An 18,686-nucleotide genomic window follows, 5' to 3' on the forward strand; every position below is an offset into this window, starting at 1 on the left:
AGTATTTTACAGTTTATGTATTTATGGAATAGATTGTCATTATTTTAAAGGCACTCTTAATATCTAGAAGTTCAGTAATGTCTCTGGTAGATAGAAATTTACAGTTTTGGAGAAAAGGAATGGGGTATAAGGAGGAAGATATATCTGAAATCCTCTGAACTGAAATTTTAATGTTTTTCCAATTGTATGTTTTAGGGTAGCAGAGGAGTGTTAGACATCTTTCTTTTTAACCAATGTGACCTTTGCTTTACATACATATGTTCTGTAGACACGTTATAGATTTAGCATAAATGTAAAGGTAAATGTGTAGCTTCCAAAAGCTTTTCACCAAGAATATTGTTAATCCAAGAACATTGTACAACAAAGAGATTCAGCAGCAGATTATGATACAAACCTAGTTTATAAGCTAAGATTCTACTTAAAGTGTCGATGAAAAGCATTGAGCATCAATTAAGGTGCAGGAAGAGGCATTCTCTGTTTCGGTAATCTAGGTAGGGTCTACACTCACCCCATTCTTTATGTCCCATGGAGACAAACCGTTTTCTGTAGTGCCTTTCTTCACCCTGCAAAGGCTTCTTCCTGTGAACTAAAGTCTTCTGACATTGGGTTCTCCTTTTTGCTTTGCTTGGACTCGATCCCTCATGTAGAAAATCTAACTCTAGTGGGAAGTAGAATTATTTTTCTAAATACACCTTGCTTATAGATATTTGGAGTGTATGTCTTGCCATCTTTTCAAGGCACAGTTTGGTTAATGGAAGAAAGCGTAGTTCTCTCTGCTGCTCAGTAGCCTGGATGGACCATCCCTGAACTGCTGAGCTGTCACGTGAAATGTTTCAAACATGTCAGGTTTGACTTCCATCCTCTGTCTCTATTTCTCCTTCTTCGTCTCTCCTTTCTTTCTTCAGTTTCACTTTAGACTGTTGACTGTTGCTGCATGCTGCCTTCAACTGGAATTATGAGATGAGCATCTTTGTTCAGAGATGATGCAATTTCATTGCTGTTATGCAACAGGGAGAAAGGTACTTAATGTAACTAGCTACCTAAGGGAGGAGAAGGTTACTTTCATAAGTGAAAGTATGTAAACTCTGTTCTTTGTCTGCTGTCAAATAAGGGATGCATTTTATGTCCTTAGCATTCTGTAAGTGTGTTAGTATCTCATAATTTATTTTCATGGCATGCCATTTGATATGACTCTGATCTGATCTTCTCTTTATTCTTTCAGTAGATTTGCTCTCATCGTAAGATGGATTCGTAGTTGAGGTTGAAAGGAACTATTTGATCTGAATATTACAAATCAAATGGTCTGTATTTCAGCATGCCTCAGCAGAGGCTGCTTGGAGTGCAGCATCTTGCATTTGAGCCCCACTTGTGTTTGACAAAGCAGATATGATGTTAAGCTAAAAGAGGTGTTCCAGATGGAACCTGAAAGTGGTTTGAAGATGTAAAGAGAGGAAAAGACCATTCATTCCCTGGGTACCTTGTTGTGCATTAATAGCTATACTTGGAGATCTGCTGGTCAGCTACACCTGTATAACGTGCTTGCTTTGATTTTAGCTTTTAATCACAGTGTTATACAAAGTCAACTATTTGACAAAACTTTAGAGTTTATTATCTCAACTCATTTGCATTTTTCAGCTAACTACGGTGCCATCAAGGAAGGAAGTAGTGTGGTTTTTAACAGAACCCATCCTCTAAAAAGCTATGTAGACAATCTTTAGTTACAGTACCGTCTTTTATTGCTTTATCATGAGTCTAGTATCAGGTTTTCCTTTATTTTGCTCAGGACTGATAATGTAACTAGCATGTACTCATCTTACTTATCCTTCCAGGGTCCGGATTGGGCATTAGAATTCTTTTGATCCCCAGGAATTGCTCTGATTATCCACAAGTCATTAAAAGTAACATCAGCAGCCTAGAGATCTGTTTAGGCAACTCTTTTGGGACTCCTGAATGTTCATTTTCTGGGCCTCCTGAGTTAAAGTATTATGACTAACAGATGTTTTTCTAATGTCCTTCTCAGTTATGAATGGGCTGGAAAGTATTCCATCATTATCATACCATTATTCTGCTTCTTTTTGCAAGGGACATGTCTCAGTGTCCTATTATGCTCCACTTCCAGTACTCGTTTGTAAATAATTGGTATTTCTCTCTTCAGTTTTCTGCACTTCCAGACTTCTTCTGTGCTTTCCTTCATGTCTTACCACTTGTAAATTCTTTGTATTTTTAGAAAGTTATGTAATTGGTGCTTCCAAAATAGGATGAATTCTCAGCCAAAATTGTCTGCTTTCTCTTTCTCAGTAGTCACATATTTAATTTTTGCAGTATCTCAAAGTTTTCCATTAATAACTCTCTATTTGTATTTTACTGGTTGGTTGGGTTTTTTTCTTTTTCTCCTTTTACTTGGTTATCTTCATAATTTTGTTTGGTTTCAGTCTTCTAGAAATACGGTGCATGCATGTAGCTATACATACACATATGCATGCAGGCACATATGTGCGTGTGTGTTTAAGAATTGCTCTCTGTTTGTCCGTGGTGAGTTTAATCGGGTGGAGATCACCATTGCTTAGGCAACTGGCAATTTTTACTTCAGTGATTAAGCTTTGTTTATCAATCATAATTCATCAAACTATGCCAGATGTTTCTGGCAGTAGTTTAATAATGTCTTTATGTAAACGTTCATGCTTTCCAAGAGTTAAACAAGACTACTCTAAAACTTTTGAATTACTCTTTTGGCAAAAATAGTTTGTTTAGAGAGAGATCATCCCTCATGTTACGAAGCCAGAACATTCCTTTATACAGTATGTTCTCTCTGTGAAGAAACTGGATTGTGTGAAAACTGACTTTGTATAAAATCAGTATGCGGGTTTGTTTGAATCTGCAAAATGTCCCTTTCTGATTATACTGCTATTTATTCTTAACCAGTCATTGTAGAAGAGAAAATTCTTGCTTCAAGAAAACTATACAGTTAATAGTATTATGCTTGAAAATTGAAAGCAAACAGAAGTTATTGAACTTTTGTGTGAGTGCGAAATACTTGTTTCTACTGCTATTTTGGGCCTTTGTAGGTATGTTTTACCCAGGGGATCAGCAGCTCGCAAGTGGTGATGTGTTCAGCTCCCTCGTCTGGTACATGCTGGATGTAAATGTTTCAGACCAAAATATTTTTTTCTTTTCTTCCTTGCATTTTATTTCTGCCCATCCATAGATGGGAAACTTTTGTTGTGTTTTCTTTTCCTAGGCAATATGTAAAGTGATTCGAGGACTGACTGAGGTCCCTAGAAGAAAATGCTATAAAAATGCAATTGTCATCATTTTTGTTCAGCTTTCTGATTACCTGTGGAGTGTTCTCGTTTAGGCTTGACAAGTGGGATGTTTGTTCTGTACTTAAGAATTAACTGGTTGCATTATGTGTCATAACTTTCGTAAACAGAAGTTGCATTCAACTATAGCTTGACTTATTTTTCTTCTTTTTCTTTTACAGCTTTTTCACTTCCAGATCTTACAGAGCAGTTTGCACCTCCTGATATTGCTCCACCGATTCTTATCAAGATAGTGGAGACAATTGAGAAGAAAGGTAGGCCGAAGAATGGGCTACCGAGGTTTTTTGTTATTTATGTGAGCCAAGACTGCAGAATCAGATCCAGAACTTGCATCTCCCCTTTCTAGAGCTGCTAATGCATCACATTATTCAACATATATGAAATAACCTCATTTAAGGCATTGGTTTCTGTGCAGTAGAGGCTACTTGCATTGTAGAAGCAAAAACAAAGCTTACCTCAAATGACATTTAATAACTCAGCTAATAAGAGTAGTATTGGAAAGTAATGGAGAAGAGTTTGGTATTACTTTGGGTTTTTTAACCAATAAGAACCTTAAGTTGGTTATGGAAATCACTGTCATAACATTGAATTGGATACACAGCCAAACAGGTAGTGTTTTGCCCCATAGCAGGGAGAAAAAAAAAAAAAAAAGCATTAAATATGAAAAGGTTACAAGAACTATTTTTATGCTTCAGGAGCCAATTCTTTATTGCTGCCATATGCTGAGCCAACCGGTGTTATTTTTACGTTTTTTTCTCTCCTGCTTTCCCATGTTGATGTCTCAACATACTTTTGAGGCTTTCCTCTTTCTTCTACTATGTCTTACCTTTTTTGCCCTATTTCTCTCCTCCTGGCTCCTCCTCTGGTGTCACCTTCATAGTCCTGGTGAGGTAAGGAGCAGCTCGTGAGTCCTGCTCATTCAGTGGCCTTACAGCCAGGGAGCAAGAGCAAAAGTGGTATTCTGGTCAGACTCAGGCTACTGTCCTTGGGGACACCAGTTCTCACATGCTGCTCTGACACTTGAAGAGTGCATAAGCCTTTCCTGAATGAGTAGGAGCTTGCTAGTATCGATGAGAAGGGCCAGTATTTAGTAACAGTTTGTATAAGCAACTACTGCTATCAGGAGATGCCACTGATACTGTTAAATTGTCGGTGCTCTGCATCCCTGAGTATGGCCTCTTTCCTTGTGTCTTCTTTATTTTTCTCTGAAGTAGGGAAGTTGTAAACAGTGTCGTTCATGTGAAAACACTGTATTGGTGTCTTTTATTCAGGTGGATTATCAGACATAACATTATTTGACACACACAGTCGTTTTCTCTCACACCAGTTATGTGACACGCAGCCTACATAGACACTGAGGTTATGGGCTCTACACATAGTCCCTGTCCCATGGAAGGGGCTCTCTGTCTCTGTTGGCTGCACAGGGTGCCAAAGGTCAGTCATTCTTGTGACTCAGAAGTCTCAGTTAAACCTTTAAAGCTAATCAGGATGTATGAGAACTTTTTTCATGTCTCTGTTCCGTTCCTGTGGGGTGGCCTGGCTCAGATTGCTCACTTCTCATTCACCTGAAAGGTCTGGTGTTTCCAGCTGGCATGTAGAGGGTAAAGGAAGATCTGACTCCCTTGTTGCTCCTGCAAGCTGTTTTCTTCCCTGGGGTACATGAATCTGTTTCCTCGTCCTGGCCTTCTACAACCAGCCCGTGGAGAGTTGTACAGAATACATGGGACTGCTGGCAACTCTGCTCTTCCTTGGCTAGCTACTTCTGCGGACCCAGCAGTTTGCATGTGTCTTACATGCATGTCTTACACTTACAAGAGGTGTCTTACAGCCTTAAAAAGCAATCACATTCCGTAGTGTGATAGGTGAATGATGGTGGGATAATGTTGCTAATTTACACTGTAAGTACTTACTTGAAGAAAACAGAAGTATGTTGTGTCATGGCAACAGTCACTAGAATATTAATGTATCCCATCGATTTTGTTTTGAAGGTCTGGATTGCTCAACCTTGTATGGAACACAAGGCTCAAGCAGCTCGACAGAATTACGACAAATTCTTGAATGTGGTAAGTACAGTTCTCTTCCTTAAAGCAATAGACAGATTTTGTGGTCAGATCGCTCTTCTTTTCTTTGCTCCCCTACTCAGCTTATAGATATGTGCTGCTTCTGAATAATGTATTTAAAAATACAAGTAAAAAAGGTTTCTAACGTTTACACTTACTATGAAAGGTATTTTTCACTTTTACAGGTTGTCTTTTTTTCATGGCTCTGCTGCCTGTTTTTTTCCGAGAATAATTAATTTAATAACTTCTTGGTCATTAGATTGTTCAAGGACTGACAATCTAGCTGTACAGAGGAAAACAAGGTGGTTTGTTACTATTCCTGTAAAGCTGCAGGTTATTGTTTTGTAAGCAAATGGCCATTTGTTTACACACAGTTCTCTGTGTGCATTTTCTTGGTCCAGGAGGTGTAGAGGCAGTAGCTGCACATTCCCTGCCTGCTGCAGAGATGATGCTGGAAGGGAAAGAGAGAATTGAATGAATATTGCTGCAGTAGGCTGGGTTCACAAGTTTTGAATGGTAAAATGCGGCTACACCACTAACATCACATACCCGTTTGAGTTTCTTAAAATATATTTCCTTCTCTTTTTGGTACTCTTTATTTCGACTTCAGGCCAGCATGTACTGGCACGGCAACACTCAGTTGCAGCATGAGAGTTCAGGAGCTATTGTAGGAGGAGTGTTTGACCACGGCTTTGCAAGCTGGGATGCAGTGTGGTGTGTGAGCTTCCACTTGCATAAAAGAGCACAGAAATACAAGGGCTAGAAAGCGAAACTGGTTACATGCCATGTTGCCAAAGGGGTGAAGGAAGCAAACTCAAACTTTGAATTAGCTCTCTTCATTTTTAGTAATTGAAAATATTAAGAAAATGAACAAGAGATGATACTATGAATTGTCTGTTCCTTCAAATGAAAAGAGCATCCTGTCCTCTGATGATCGTGGTGGGAGTGGAAAAGTATATGCATGCAGCAGGAGACATGTATGTGGTGCTAGCAGCCTAAGCCATATTTTTAGCATTGTGATTATATTTTTTTGATCCAGGTAAATCCAGATTTTCTATGACACCAATATGAATGTACCTCTTAATTTATCTGAATCCCTTTTTTAAGTCTCTAAACTTAAGTTGTACTTCTCTGCAATGTTCTTCTATCTCTTGAGATCGAAAACTTGTGGTTTACATGTATTCTTCTCTAAGATGTAATTAAGTTTGAGAAAAGAAAACAGGACTTTACCCTTTAGTAACAGCATATCTTTCTGAGTTTTCTTTAAGATAGGATCAGAATCTGCCAGTACAGAGCCAGTGCAGTGGATGTCCTGATACATGGATACAGACAGATCTCATCTCCTCCGCCTACTGTCTTTGAATTAGCAGAGTGCTAATTCAGAGAGCAAAGTCAGCTTTGCTCTAATGCAGTTGTGAACTGCATTAGTGTGCTGTTCTGCTTATGGTTAAAATGCTCTTCATATTAATTGGATAACTGCCTGTTAGCTTCAACACAGTGCTATCTAGCTCCAAAATCAAAGCTAACTTGCATCTGGCCAGCCCGGCAGATGGAACAGTTCAGGTCTATTTATGACGTTACACCCAAAGAGTTGCAGAGTACCTCAGGCTTATCCTTACTTATGTGTTCATTATAGTAATTTGGGATATACCTCAGAGAATGGGTCAACACTGAAAGAACCAGGATTTAACTTGCCTTATGAAATAAAAAACATCTGTGAGCAACAAAACTAATGAAGACTATTTCTTATGAATTTGTGGTTGGATTCTCTGAGACATAATTGCTCTTGTAGAATTCATACCCACACTGCAAGTTTTTTATCATCTTAGCCATTCATAGTGTCTTTTTTGTCATGTAAATTCTTTGGTGTCTGCTAAGAATTGAGCTCATACTGCAAGCTTTCCTTTGGGAAAAACAGGAAGGAGGTGGAGGAGCGCTAAGGTTCTCACTGCCCTCTCGACTGCTTTTTTTCACAGTACATGCAGACACACCATATATCTGAGGCCTCTACCTCCCTGTTGAATTTGGTTTAAACTGGCCTGATAGGTTCAGAAGTTATTTTACAGGGGACTTGGCTAGCCTAGAAAGTTGGTCAGCATTAATACCTCTAAATTGTTCTACCAAATGTGGATCTTTGTAGACATTTAGGATTTTACTGCACCAAGAGTTTCATGTTTTAAGATTAACTTGATTCTTGCTTGCAGTAAGTAAGCATTTTTGTATTTTCCTATTTGTATTCTTGCTGCTGATATTCCTTGCTGTGATGCTAACAAGTAGTCCTTTATGTGACACTCCCAAGTCATTGTTATCCTGGAACGATATCAAGTTTTACAAGATAAATCCTAACAGCTGCATAAAACACCAAGCACCCAGTTCTGCATGCGTGTATTTGTTTCGACTCACATAAATATTTACAGACTTGGAGCCTCAAGTTGTTAATCGAACTTCCAGTCATAATAGAAGTAGCTACAAGTAGGGAAGCTGCATTTGCCCAGAACCTTGATGAATACTCACTTCTTACACAAAATATTTACAGGTAAAACAGAGACCTGTTAAAAATATTCTGATGTTCCATAACATTGCCAACATGCAGCAAGTCACTACTGTTATTCTGAGTTCAGCCCTGCACTGTATATGACAGAAGGCCACACACAGCTCTGGAAGTCATTTGGTTCATCAGATGCCAAAGGCCTGGGCATGGTGTTGAGCACTATATGTTCTCCATCTCAGAGATGTTTCTTGGTGTCTTATGTTCTTTCTTACAAGTTATTTCCTGTAAACCAGATACAAGTTAGCAGTTTTGGCTTGGTAAAAAGCCCTAATATCATGAGCCTGTATATTTTTTCTCCAGTTTCTAATGTCTAAAGTTCTTTCCCTTTAGATGCCTCTTCATTGGATTTAGAGACATTTGATATACACACTTTATCAGATGCTCTCAAGAGGTATCTCCTGGACCTGCCAAATCCCATCATTCCAGCAGCTGTTTACAGTGACATCATTTCTGTAGCTCAAGGTATGATTATCATATTATTTCAAATGCCAAACCAAAAATCTTTTATTAGGATTCTGAATATCTAGTGGATTCAGCTGTCACCCGCAGAACAGGGAACATTCTGCACAACGTGGCAGCAACTCCGAAAAGATTCATACCTTCCTCGCTTTTGATGAAAGCTGTTTCAATTCAGTTTTAGACATGCATTGTTTGCTTACCTGTTTAGGTAAACATAATGGAAAATACAAGGGATAATACTATTCTCTTGATTTCAGTAAGTAGAATGACTATAGAAAAACTAGGGGGAAAAATCAAGGACTTATCTGTATGCAGAAAGCTAATTTTTAACTTTTTATCAGTGCTGACAAAGTAAATGTATTAGAGGTCATGGTGTTCTGCGGTACGTTGGGAGTTGCAGATTATGAAGTGAGAAATACATGCATGTAAGATTCATCATCTACAGTGGTGATTTCAAACAAGTACAGCTTATAGGCTTTCAGCACGTGGGCCAAGTATTCTGTTGTATATCTCGGGACAGGATATTGTTGCTGGTAACCTTCAAAGTTAGAACAGCACCTGTGAGACTTATCTAGTGCATCTCAGAATTACCCAATCATGTGTGACGCTAAACACAAGACAGACTTCTACCAGTACACTCTGAACACATTGTGGTTTTTACCAAAATGTGTATCTGTTTCCATTTGACTTTTAAATACTTGTTCTTTACTCTTCCCTGAGCATTTCACGTTATTCAAAAGAAGGAGAAGGTCATATGGCATTAATGAAGGACAGAATTAGTGTTTTTTTTTTTTAAATTGATGCTTCCAAAGGAGTCATATGTAGTTTCATTTTACTTGTTGAATGTTCCTGTGCTAGTCTCAAGAGCTTTTTATCTGTTTGCTTGCAGAAGTGCAGAGCTCAGAGGAATATGCTCAGTTGCTGAAGAAACTCATCAGATCTCCAAATTTACCTCCCCAGTATTGGCTCACGCTCCAGTATTTGCTCAAACATTTCCTCAGAGTTTGTCAAGCCTCCAGCAAAAATCTCTTGAATGCAAGGTCTCTGGCTGAAATTTTCAGCCCTCTGCTTTTCAAATTCCAGATAGCAAGGTACATGGGTCATCTTTATTATATTTTGTACTGTAAATATGGGTTAGTTATATACAAAAGGGATTTAATGAATCAAGTTTTCTGATCTTAATTCTAATGTGGAGGGTATTGTTTTAAATTTTTCCAATTCTTTTTGACTAATCCTAATGTAAACTTTTGTATTTTTTCTAGTTCTTACTGTCTAATCCATCTCTTGCAGCTCTGATAATGTTGAACACCATATAAAAATCCTAGAGGTTTTAATCACAAGTGAATGGAATGAGAGACAGCCTGTACCAGGTAAAAACTACTTTTAATTTAAAAAGTTATATACCATTGTTTTCTTAAATATTAGAATTCAACTTAAATACAGTAAATGCTCGTTGGTTTTGTTTTTAATCAAACTTCTTGCAAAAGTAGATAATTGCAGAACTAAGTAGAAGTTGTTCGTATGTTCTGTAGTGGTGTGCAACATTTGTTTTGTAAGAAATGGTCTGTTTCATTAAAATCATTTTAGTTCTCATAGTTCGTCCAGCCTTCGGACTTTCATTTCTTTTTCAGTGAACAGTGAACATGAATTTGTGAATTTTTAAGACCTGTAAACCAACAGAATGCATATCATACAGGGCGGGTGTGGGGGGAGGTGGTGTAAATCCTGGAGATTTTATTTAGCCCGCCCTCTACTCCCAGGCAAGTTTTCTTATAACTGCTGTACCCCATAGAGATCATGGGAAAAAAGTAAGATTTCCCCCTTAATTTACATGTGTATGTTTTTTAATCCAGAGACTCAAAAGATTTATTTTTCAATAAACAACATGGAAAATATTAAAACCTGGTTCAGGAAAGTTAGATTACACTTGTATTGATTCTGTGAGTTAGCATTTAATTTAGTCAACAAACAGTAAAACCCACCTCTAATTAATACAAAAATCCCCACGTTTAAATCAAATATTTGGTAGGAGCAAGGCAGAGTTGCTAACTGTGTGCAAAAGGAATTATTAACACAGGGAGAGGCTTTAGATGTTAGCTTAAAGTAATTCCTTACACAGATTATTAATAGAGAATATCCGAACAAAGGGTGGGGCGATGGTGAACAGAATGTTGTGGGGCTGTAGTTCTCCCGCCTCTCTATGCGGAGTACAAGGTAAAATTCATGGCACTAGGATTTGTAAGGCTGCTTAATATTTGAAAAGCTAGAACACAGCAAAAAAACAGCAGAAAAAGGCCTTATTTCTCGTATTTCAGGTAGGCGCACTGTATAATACCCTTCATCAACTAATGAAGATTAATTTTAAATGGCTAAGATTTTTCCTGCTGCATTGATTGGAAGGCTTTTCCAACCTTGCCAGCTCTATTACTTAGGAATCTTTCCCTAAATTTAGTGTGCGCTATTTTCAGCTAGTTTATGCCCATTTGATTTTGTTCAATTTTGCCAAAATGGTTAAGCAGGCATTTCTGGAATCACTGTGTATTTTTCTTCCTGATTCTATTTAACAACCAGGAGAGTCCAAACTTTTAATGACTTTTTGTCCTATTTTACTAAGAATCAGCAAATAACTGCTAATTGTTAAATAACTGTTTTCTTTGCCACGAGCCTTAAAAAGCAAAATATGTTATTGAGTCCTCTAATATTCTAAAGGGTTTGCTAATCGCCATTTTTCGAAATTATATGTTTGCAAATGCTTTAGAGCATGTAAATTCATATGGCCAGAGACTGGTTGGGATGTTACAAAGGTAGAGTCAACGGTGAGAGTAAGTTTCAAAGTGAGAGTTTCTTAAGTTGCACTTGAGAGATCAGTTGGTTGCATGTCGTCCTGAGTTGCTTCATAAGAGGAAAGTGTAAAAGTGAAAGGTGTTGATGTTAGAACTGCTAATGAGGACAAAGAGTCTAGTCATCTTGAGAGCATCGTTAGGACGCTTGAAGAAATGTGGCTGTAACCATTGGATTTATAGGGTTTGACACTACGTTAGTAATTATAATCTAACATCCACTTGTTTTTAATGTTGATTCTGCATTAATTCGTGTTTTGTGATGCAATAGTTTATTTTGAAGGTCCTCCTGGGATTTTTCTATATGATCGGTTACGAAAATAGAACTCCTTCCCTCTACATTTCCAAGTCCATCCTGGGCTGTGGAATGTTTTTTAGTTTTTTGTCACATAAGTGTTCTGAGAGTAACCATCTAGAATAGAATTTTAAAAGTGTAGAAGTTGAGAGGTTTTAAGCAGAAAGAATCTTACTTGTTGACAATAATGTAATGACAGCTAAGCAATACCAGGGAAGCCAGTGCTGCCAGGTTTTTTTCTTTTTTCTCCAGGCTGGAGTGATAGCTTTCTCCGTTCCTTTTTTTCTGTTATTCTTAAGTCTGGATAAAAACATTCTGTCTAAAACAAGCTGTGCTTGAAGTTTTAGTGGTATCTTATGCAGTACATAGATACATTAAGTGTAGTCTTGAGATAACTGATCTGAACAGGGAGGAGCTCTTTGCACAACTGTGAGTTTTTTCTCGTTGCACCACACACTAATTATGCTTCTTGCCTCAAAGCGATAGAAAGTATGCAGTTGGACCTTATATCTTAATATACCTTGAAATTAGTATCTTAAATTGATCACTTTAATTGGACATCTTCTAGCTAGAATGATGCTTTGCACACTGTAACACAAAACCAAGCGTTACTCCTAGGCCATTGCTTGATTTTTTTTTTAATTGCAGAACAGCTCTGGACTGATTTTTTTTTTCTCTGTCACAGTGTTCAACAGCAAACTATGCGTTTTAGTTTGTGAATTAGAATAGTGCTTAGCCCTCCACAAAAGTTACAGTACTAAAGTTAAAATACCTGTTGTGCCTCTGTATGTAGTGAAGTGAAGACAAAATAATGTTGGAGGAGAAGCAAGGTTGGAGAAGTGGTTGGTGTTTTGAGTAAGTGGTAACCAGGTCGGTTTTCTGATTCCTGTCTCATCCTTTGTGTTTATCAGTAGGATGGCCAAAAGATGATCTCAGTGGGCCAGCTAGGTGGTTCAGCATCTTGTTTTAATACCCTGACTTGATAATAGCCACACAGGCTTTAATTTGAAGAGTAATGCTGATTTTACAGTCAGCAACAAAGCACATGTAAGTTAATTTTCAAGGATTGTAAAGGCTCCTGGCTTTCTCGTCGGGAGGAGGCCTGCCCTGGATGCAGGTCCCTGGGGCCAGGTGGATGCTGGGGGCAGCGTGGTCACTTTGGAGCTGGTAGCTGGGAGAACAGGTCGTACAGGGGGCGATGGGAAAAGTTGGGAGGGGATTTTGAGGAGCAGCTCAGGGAGATGGGGTCCTCTCAGGATCGGAGATTGTTAAGGAGTGTGGAGTGGCTTCAGGTGTGTGAAATGTAAGGTGTGTCTCACTGCAGGAAGGCAAAGAGGAAGGGGGATGTGGTGGGAGAGCGAGGGGACGCGGAGAGCTGGTGGCATGGCAGGCAGGCGAGCAGAGGAGCCAGTCGTGCAGGGGCGGGAAGGAGCCGCCGTCTGGTACAGATGGACCGAAGCTGCTAACGGCCTGTGCACTAGCTTGGTTTGAGCTGCTTTGCCTAGAGCAGCTATCCTAGCTTGCTCCTGTTTCCCCCGGCTTCTAAATAAGGGCTCAAGCTGTGAAATACTGCCGTTTTAAGCACGAAGAGGTAGGTTTTCCTACTCACAGGGTCATAGCTAAGAACGAGTCAGGTAATGAGACTGCCTTACAGGTAACTGCTCGCCTGCTGGGGATGGGGTGAGAGTACTGGCAGTACCGCCACGATGCGGTCGCTCTACTTTTCGCTGCACAAAGTCTGCGCAAGCGTGGTAGCCTAACAGCCAGAGCCGGGGAGCGAGTGTAAAGGCGGGTCCTGTTCCCGTTGGAATCCGATACAAAGCTCCCCCGGACTGCTGCCGTGGTCGGGCTCAGCCCACCGTTCTGCCGGTGGCGTCTCGGGGGCGCAAACGCTGTCCCTCGTCAAGGACTTTTCCCCGCCGTCTGACGGGCTCGGCTGGAGCGCCGGCGGGGCCGAGGGTGGCCGGGGGCGAGCAGCCCGCAGCCCGTACCGGGGGGAGCCGGCGGGGGAAGTTGCGCGTCCGCGCCGCGGCCGGCAGAGGGCGCCCCCGCGAAGGGAATGGGCGCCGGGAATGGGCGCCGGGAATGGGCGCCGGGAATGGGCGCCGGGAATGGGCGCCGGGAATGGGCGCCGGGAATGGGCGCCGGGAATGGGCGCCGGGAATGGGCGCCGGGAATGGGCGCCGGGAATGGGCGCCGGGAATGGGCGCCGGGAATGGGCGCCGGGAATGGGCGCCGGGAATGGGCGCCGGGAATGGGCGGGCGGTGGCTCCGTTCACCGCCGTGCCCGTGGTGCAGGCGGCGACGGTGGTCGCTGCTCGGTGTTACTCGTTACTTACTGAAAGTGTCCGGTAAAACCGAAACAAGGCGTACGGCGTCGTTAGGATTTTTTACAGACTAGTACGTGTGCGTGTGTATTCGTGTGTAAGTCTGTGTGGCACGCACGTGCAAGCCTGTCAAACCTGATCAGTTCTATTCCTGCTTCCTACACCATTTTTTAGGGGAAAAAAAAAAAGGAAGTTTTTTTTTGTAGAAAAACACTGTGAGTATGACGGCAAAAAATAGTAGGCTGCTGACTTTCTGCAAATACAAATCACAGATTCAATGATCAGCACCACTCAAGGTTTTGAAATTTAAATTTAAATAAAAGTTAAGATAGGGCAATTGTGTGAAAATGCACGTGTGTGCATGCCAGTAATTTTTTTCTTTTACAAGACACTTGATTCCCTTCTGCAGGATGATTAGGAGCTCATTTTTGCACAAGGCACTGGAATCCAGTCCAAAAAAATTGGACTTAGGAACAAAGCCTTATCTTTTATCTCTGTGCAGGTACTAGTGTTTTTTAAAATTATAAACAATCCAATGAACCAGGTTTGGGTTGGCTTTTCTCCTTTGAGAATATGTTTTGTATTGTGGCCCTATAAACCAACACCAAGAAGTGTCATCAGCACCTTGTGTAATTTTAATGGTAAATAGGAGGCATATCAGTTACTGTCAGAAGTTGGATTAGTTCAGAAACACGGATTACCATCTCCATTTGAAGTAGGCTGTATCTTAACGACTGTGCTGCTTTAAATAATATATAGAACTGACAATTGTCCAAGTAGGGAAAGACTAAAACTAGAAATGCAAGGGATTGTTTTAGGTGAAGCCAATCAACTGTAAAATATCAAAAATGCACTGGAAATACTTGGGTTTTCATTATGAGGTACGAATGGGTTTGATACTTTGTAGCATAGGAGGATTTTGGTGTGTGGAGTGTTCTGGAGGTGAAAACTTTTCAAAGCCATTTGACTGCCGTAAGGAGCACAAGCTGATCTCAAGGAACACAGCTACTAGAAGTTCTCACTCTTTCCAACAAGTGGGAAGAAAACATTAATCCCCCTCTCTTCTTTCTCTGAGTTAAATCTTGTGGTCTGCTTCTCCTTTCACTTGGAATTTATTTCCTTGTAAAAGTGTAGCTGGGGAAGAAGTTAACCTCTGTAGGCAAAGGGGAGCATGCTCTTCATTTGCTGCTGTGTTCCTTTAGCAAGTCTGATCTCTACCAAACAGTAAGACAAGGAAAATATGTTTGACCCAACTGCTTCCTCTCTGTACATTCTATTTTCCTGCCTGCCTGTCCGAGAAATGAACAATCCTGAAGTAGTGGAAAACACCACGGATACAGACAGGTGTTTTTTCTACTATTTTCAGTTTATAGGAAGTGGATAAAAAGCCTCACAGCATCATGCTAAGGGTCTTCAAGCAGCACCCGTATTTGGAATCCAGTGTGAGTGTGTCAGAGGTGATGCTGTGCTTGCAAGCAGGCTGTTTGGCTTGCACAGGGCTGGTCTGAGAGATGCAGCTCTTTTCAAGGAAGATTTTGATTCTGTTTCTTTTCTGCAGTAGGTAGTTAGCCGCTTCCTGTATTTGGCTCCTCGTGGTGTTCTCTCCACTTTAATGCTGCACTCAACAGGCAGTGACAAGAGACTATTTTAAGGCCTCTTACAATGGTCTTCTCATTTACTTAGCTAGAATGAGAACGTTAGCCTTGCATTGGCCACTTGTTAGCCGATGACAACTTTTACTTTGAATCTGGCTCCCCCTCCCCCACCTGAAATCCCTGGCTCAGCAAATATTTGAACCTGCCCAAGTTAATCATGAAACTGAGATCTTTATCTGAGAGAGACGTGCAAGCTACTGAGGGTGGTGGTTTCTTTTTTTTTTTTTTTTTTCCACAGTACTAAAGTCAGGTTCACTTTTTAATGATGAACCACAGTAAGTGGATACCTTCAGCACAGCACAGCTTTAAGCTGTTAAGAGGAGAGAGAAGGCTTGGATTTTCTCACTGCGTGTTACAGCTTTTTTAGGGATTTTTATGGAACATTGGTGGGAAGGCAAAGCAATATCTTTTTCAGAATCTTTTTTTTCTTCATTGCTTCAGAGAAACTTCCTAGTAAAAGGAGTTTTTGGGACGGGTTCTAAGCAAGATTTTTGTAAGAGGAAACCGATTAATTTTTCAGGTTATTGGATTGTATTTTCAGGCTGCATTACAAGGGTGAGCGATTTGTGATGCATAACTTACAAAGTAAGTGATTTTTAATTTCTATGTGTTTTCTTCATCACCTTGTGGAAGTGTTTTGCTGTAACTGATTACCAGGTAGAGCTTTCTTGGTCTTAAGATAGGTGAATGAAAGTCAAGTACCTCAATACCTCTCGAGGTTATACAGGGGATGGGGAATTGCCTGTCTGCCTCCTATCTTTTCTTGCCTGCAAGCTAAGCTCATCTGAGCTGAGCACTAAACTGATTATACAAGTGTGGGCAGTCCAGAATTTGGCCACCAGTGAAAGCCTGGAGGAGCAGTTTTTCCTGAAAGCCTTTATTCAATGGAATAAAAAATGTTACTGACCCTACATGAGACCTAAATGCAGCAATGTAGTCCTTGTAGGAAATCTTTATAACCTAATTTAAATGATTACCTTGGCAACTCAACTGTTTAGGTAGCAGGTGGGCTAAACCTCCAAGTTCTGTGTTTGGACTTGTGTCTGGGATGATTTTAAGTATCCTATTTCATTTTGGAAATGGAAGGAATCTTTGGAGCGTGTTTACCTAAACAGGGAGGGGACAGTCTACTTCAGAATGAATTTAAGCTTGTTGGTGTATAAAGCAAACTAGCATGCATTTTTTTGGTAGCTGTTGGTACTCCAGAAGCGTTCATGTATGTTAATGATTGTCTAAAAGGGGTAAGCTGCTGAGGGGCACAGAGCAGGGGGAACGATGTGTGTGGAATATTTGGGAAGGATATAAACCGTGTTAATCTTTTTAATAAGCATTTGTGAGATAGAACACATTTCAGCCACACTAGGATTTCTGTGATGTAGGCGCAGATAGTTGCTACAGCTACTCTTTGTTGCGGTTATTTTTGGTATCTGGTTTTCTACCCCCATAGATTATAGCGAGTATAAAGCACTCGCAATGCTTTACATAGCATTCTGCTCTGGAATTAATAAGTCTGTTCTGCGCATATTTCTTCCGAGAGGTCTGAGAGAGTTACAGTCAGTGAGGGGGGGGGAGTGGGGGTAAAGAAGGAATATTTCTAAATGTTAGGAGGATACTGATGACATAAAGTCAAATGAGGAAGGAGATGCTGACAAGTGACCCTTGCTTTTAAAAACAATTTACCTGATAAATATCTCAACGAGAACAGGGTAGAGAAACAGTGTGAAAAGGTAGACTAAATCATGTTGTATCCTGACAGGCTGCCTTTTTATGTTCAGCAAAATCACTTTTCAAGATCTTGCTCAGTTTTGACTTTCTTCCCACAGTTTAGGCAAGTCTGCTGAATGCAAGATTGCAATATTTGGTCTTTAGATTTCAAAATTATTTAGTCTAGATCAATCAGAATTGTATTTTATTACACAGTGATAAGGGGGGAAGACATCTCTGCATTTTTAATAATAATATCAAGTATATCAGACCTGTGTGTCCATTAAAATAATAGAAATGTGTACAGTTTTAAAACATAATCCATATTTCATTATGTGGAGATACATACGTCTCTGCATGTATGTATGTGTAAAATGGATGTGTAATGGATGCACACGCACACACAGAGTCATGCTTTTTTCTCTTCTGTATCTTTAATATGTACGGTAGGTCCAGAAGCCTTTTAACGCTTTTTGAATGGTAAACTTCAGGTATCCGAGCAGGAAAATGTAACTGACCTACTTCCAAAGGGAGCTGCTCTGTGTGTGAGTGTGTTGTGTGTGTGTAAGAGCTACGTGCTGCAGCATATCAGCCTTTTGTCATCCTGCCAGGATTGGACTGTACCATGCTGCAAAGCCAGGAAAATGAGCCGGGAATGCGGGCAAGGAGAGCTCACTCGCTCCTTTTGTTTGTAATACCAGCTTTATTTTGCAGTTCTGCTAAATGTCGATTCTTTCCGAAACTGAAATTGTTTTAAGATTAATGTAGAACAAAATGATGAAACAGGAGTGGTCTGGTGACATTATTTTGACATGATTGGCTGAGGATTATGATGTAATAGGTTACAGTGCAGCCCCTTATAGGTTTTAAAATGAATTCCAAGACACCATTACAAAGAGAGCCTGACTCTTTTCTTGTATCTGAGCTTACTCAGTGAAACTCATACACATGTACAATACTGTTTGGAATATGGAAGAGCTGGATATAGAATATCCTAAGACAGATATAAATTGTGGCACAGACTTGATGTTTTACATAGAAATGGATCCACCAGGTAAAACTGCAGTCTTATTATGGAAGACTTAATTCATTTTGGTCTTTACAATAGTTACTGAAAAAATTCTTAGTGGATATATAGGATTTCTTTACTTTGTCATTGATACAAATAGTTTTTCTTTTTTCTTTTTTTCCATAAAGTAGAATTAAATTGTGGTTTAGTGCATGGTTATAGTAATTAGAATCATAACCTGTAGAAATACCTGTCTGCTTACTTAATTGAATTTTTACTGAATTGACCTGTTCCTGCTTTGATATTATTCTGTCAGATGTAGTTCTAATTCTGCTACTATATCATTAAAATTTTTATTTCTTTTATTATTATCTTTACAATCTCTGTTCCACACTGTGACTAAAAGGATATGCTGTCGTGACACTTTTATTTCCTGAAACAGTGATTACAAATAATTGTTTTGGAT

The 18,686-nt window shown here is 39.9% G+C and overlaps 1 protein-coding gene across 3 annotated transcripts in view; it reads left to right on the forward strand.

Annotated features, from left to right (window-relative positions):
* The window catches only part of PIK3R1 (phosphoinositide-3-kinase regulatory subunit 1), a 55,247-nt gene that overhangs the window by 24,509 nt on the left and 12,052 nt on the right, over nt 1-18,686 (forward strand). Inside the window, exons 2-6 of one of the 3 annotated variants that reach the window (XM_086628750.1) lie at nt 3,482-3,574; nt 5,309-5,383; nt 8,262-8,393; nt 9,280-9,481; nt 9,681-9,760. In XM_086628750.1, coding sequence (XP_086484876.1) covers nt 3,482-3,574; nt 5,309-5,383; nt 8,262-8,393; nt 9,280-9,481; nt 9,681-9,760 — 582 coding nt within the window. Of the gene's footprint in view, nt 1-3,481; nt 3,575-5,308; nt 5,384-8,261; nt 8,394-9,279; nt 9,482-9,680; nt 9,761-16,076; nt 16,093-18,159; nt 18,266-18,686 lie in introns of those variants that run through there. The other 2 variants (XM_009980678.2, XM_009980671.2) reach the window with 2 other exon arrangements.

The sequence above is a fragment of the Tauraco erythrolophus genome, chromosome Z (assembly GCF_009769465.1).
Source record: "Tauraco erythrolophus isolate bTauEry1 chromosome Z, bTauEry1.pri, whole genome shotgun sequence".
Taxonomy (NCBI): domain Eukaryota; kingdom Metazoa; phylum Chordata; class Aves; order Musophagiformes; family Musophagidae; genus Tauraco; species Tauraco erythrolophus.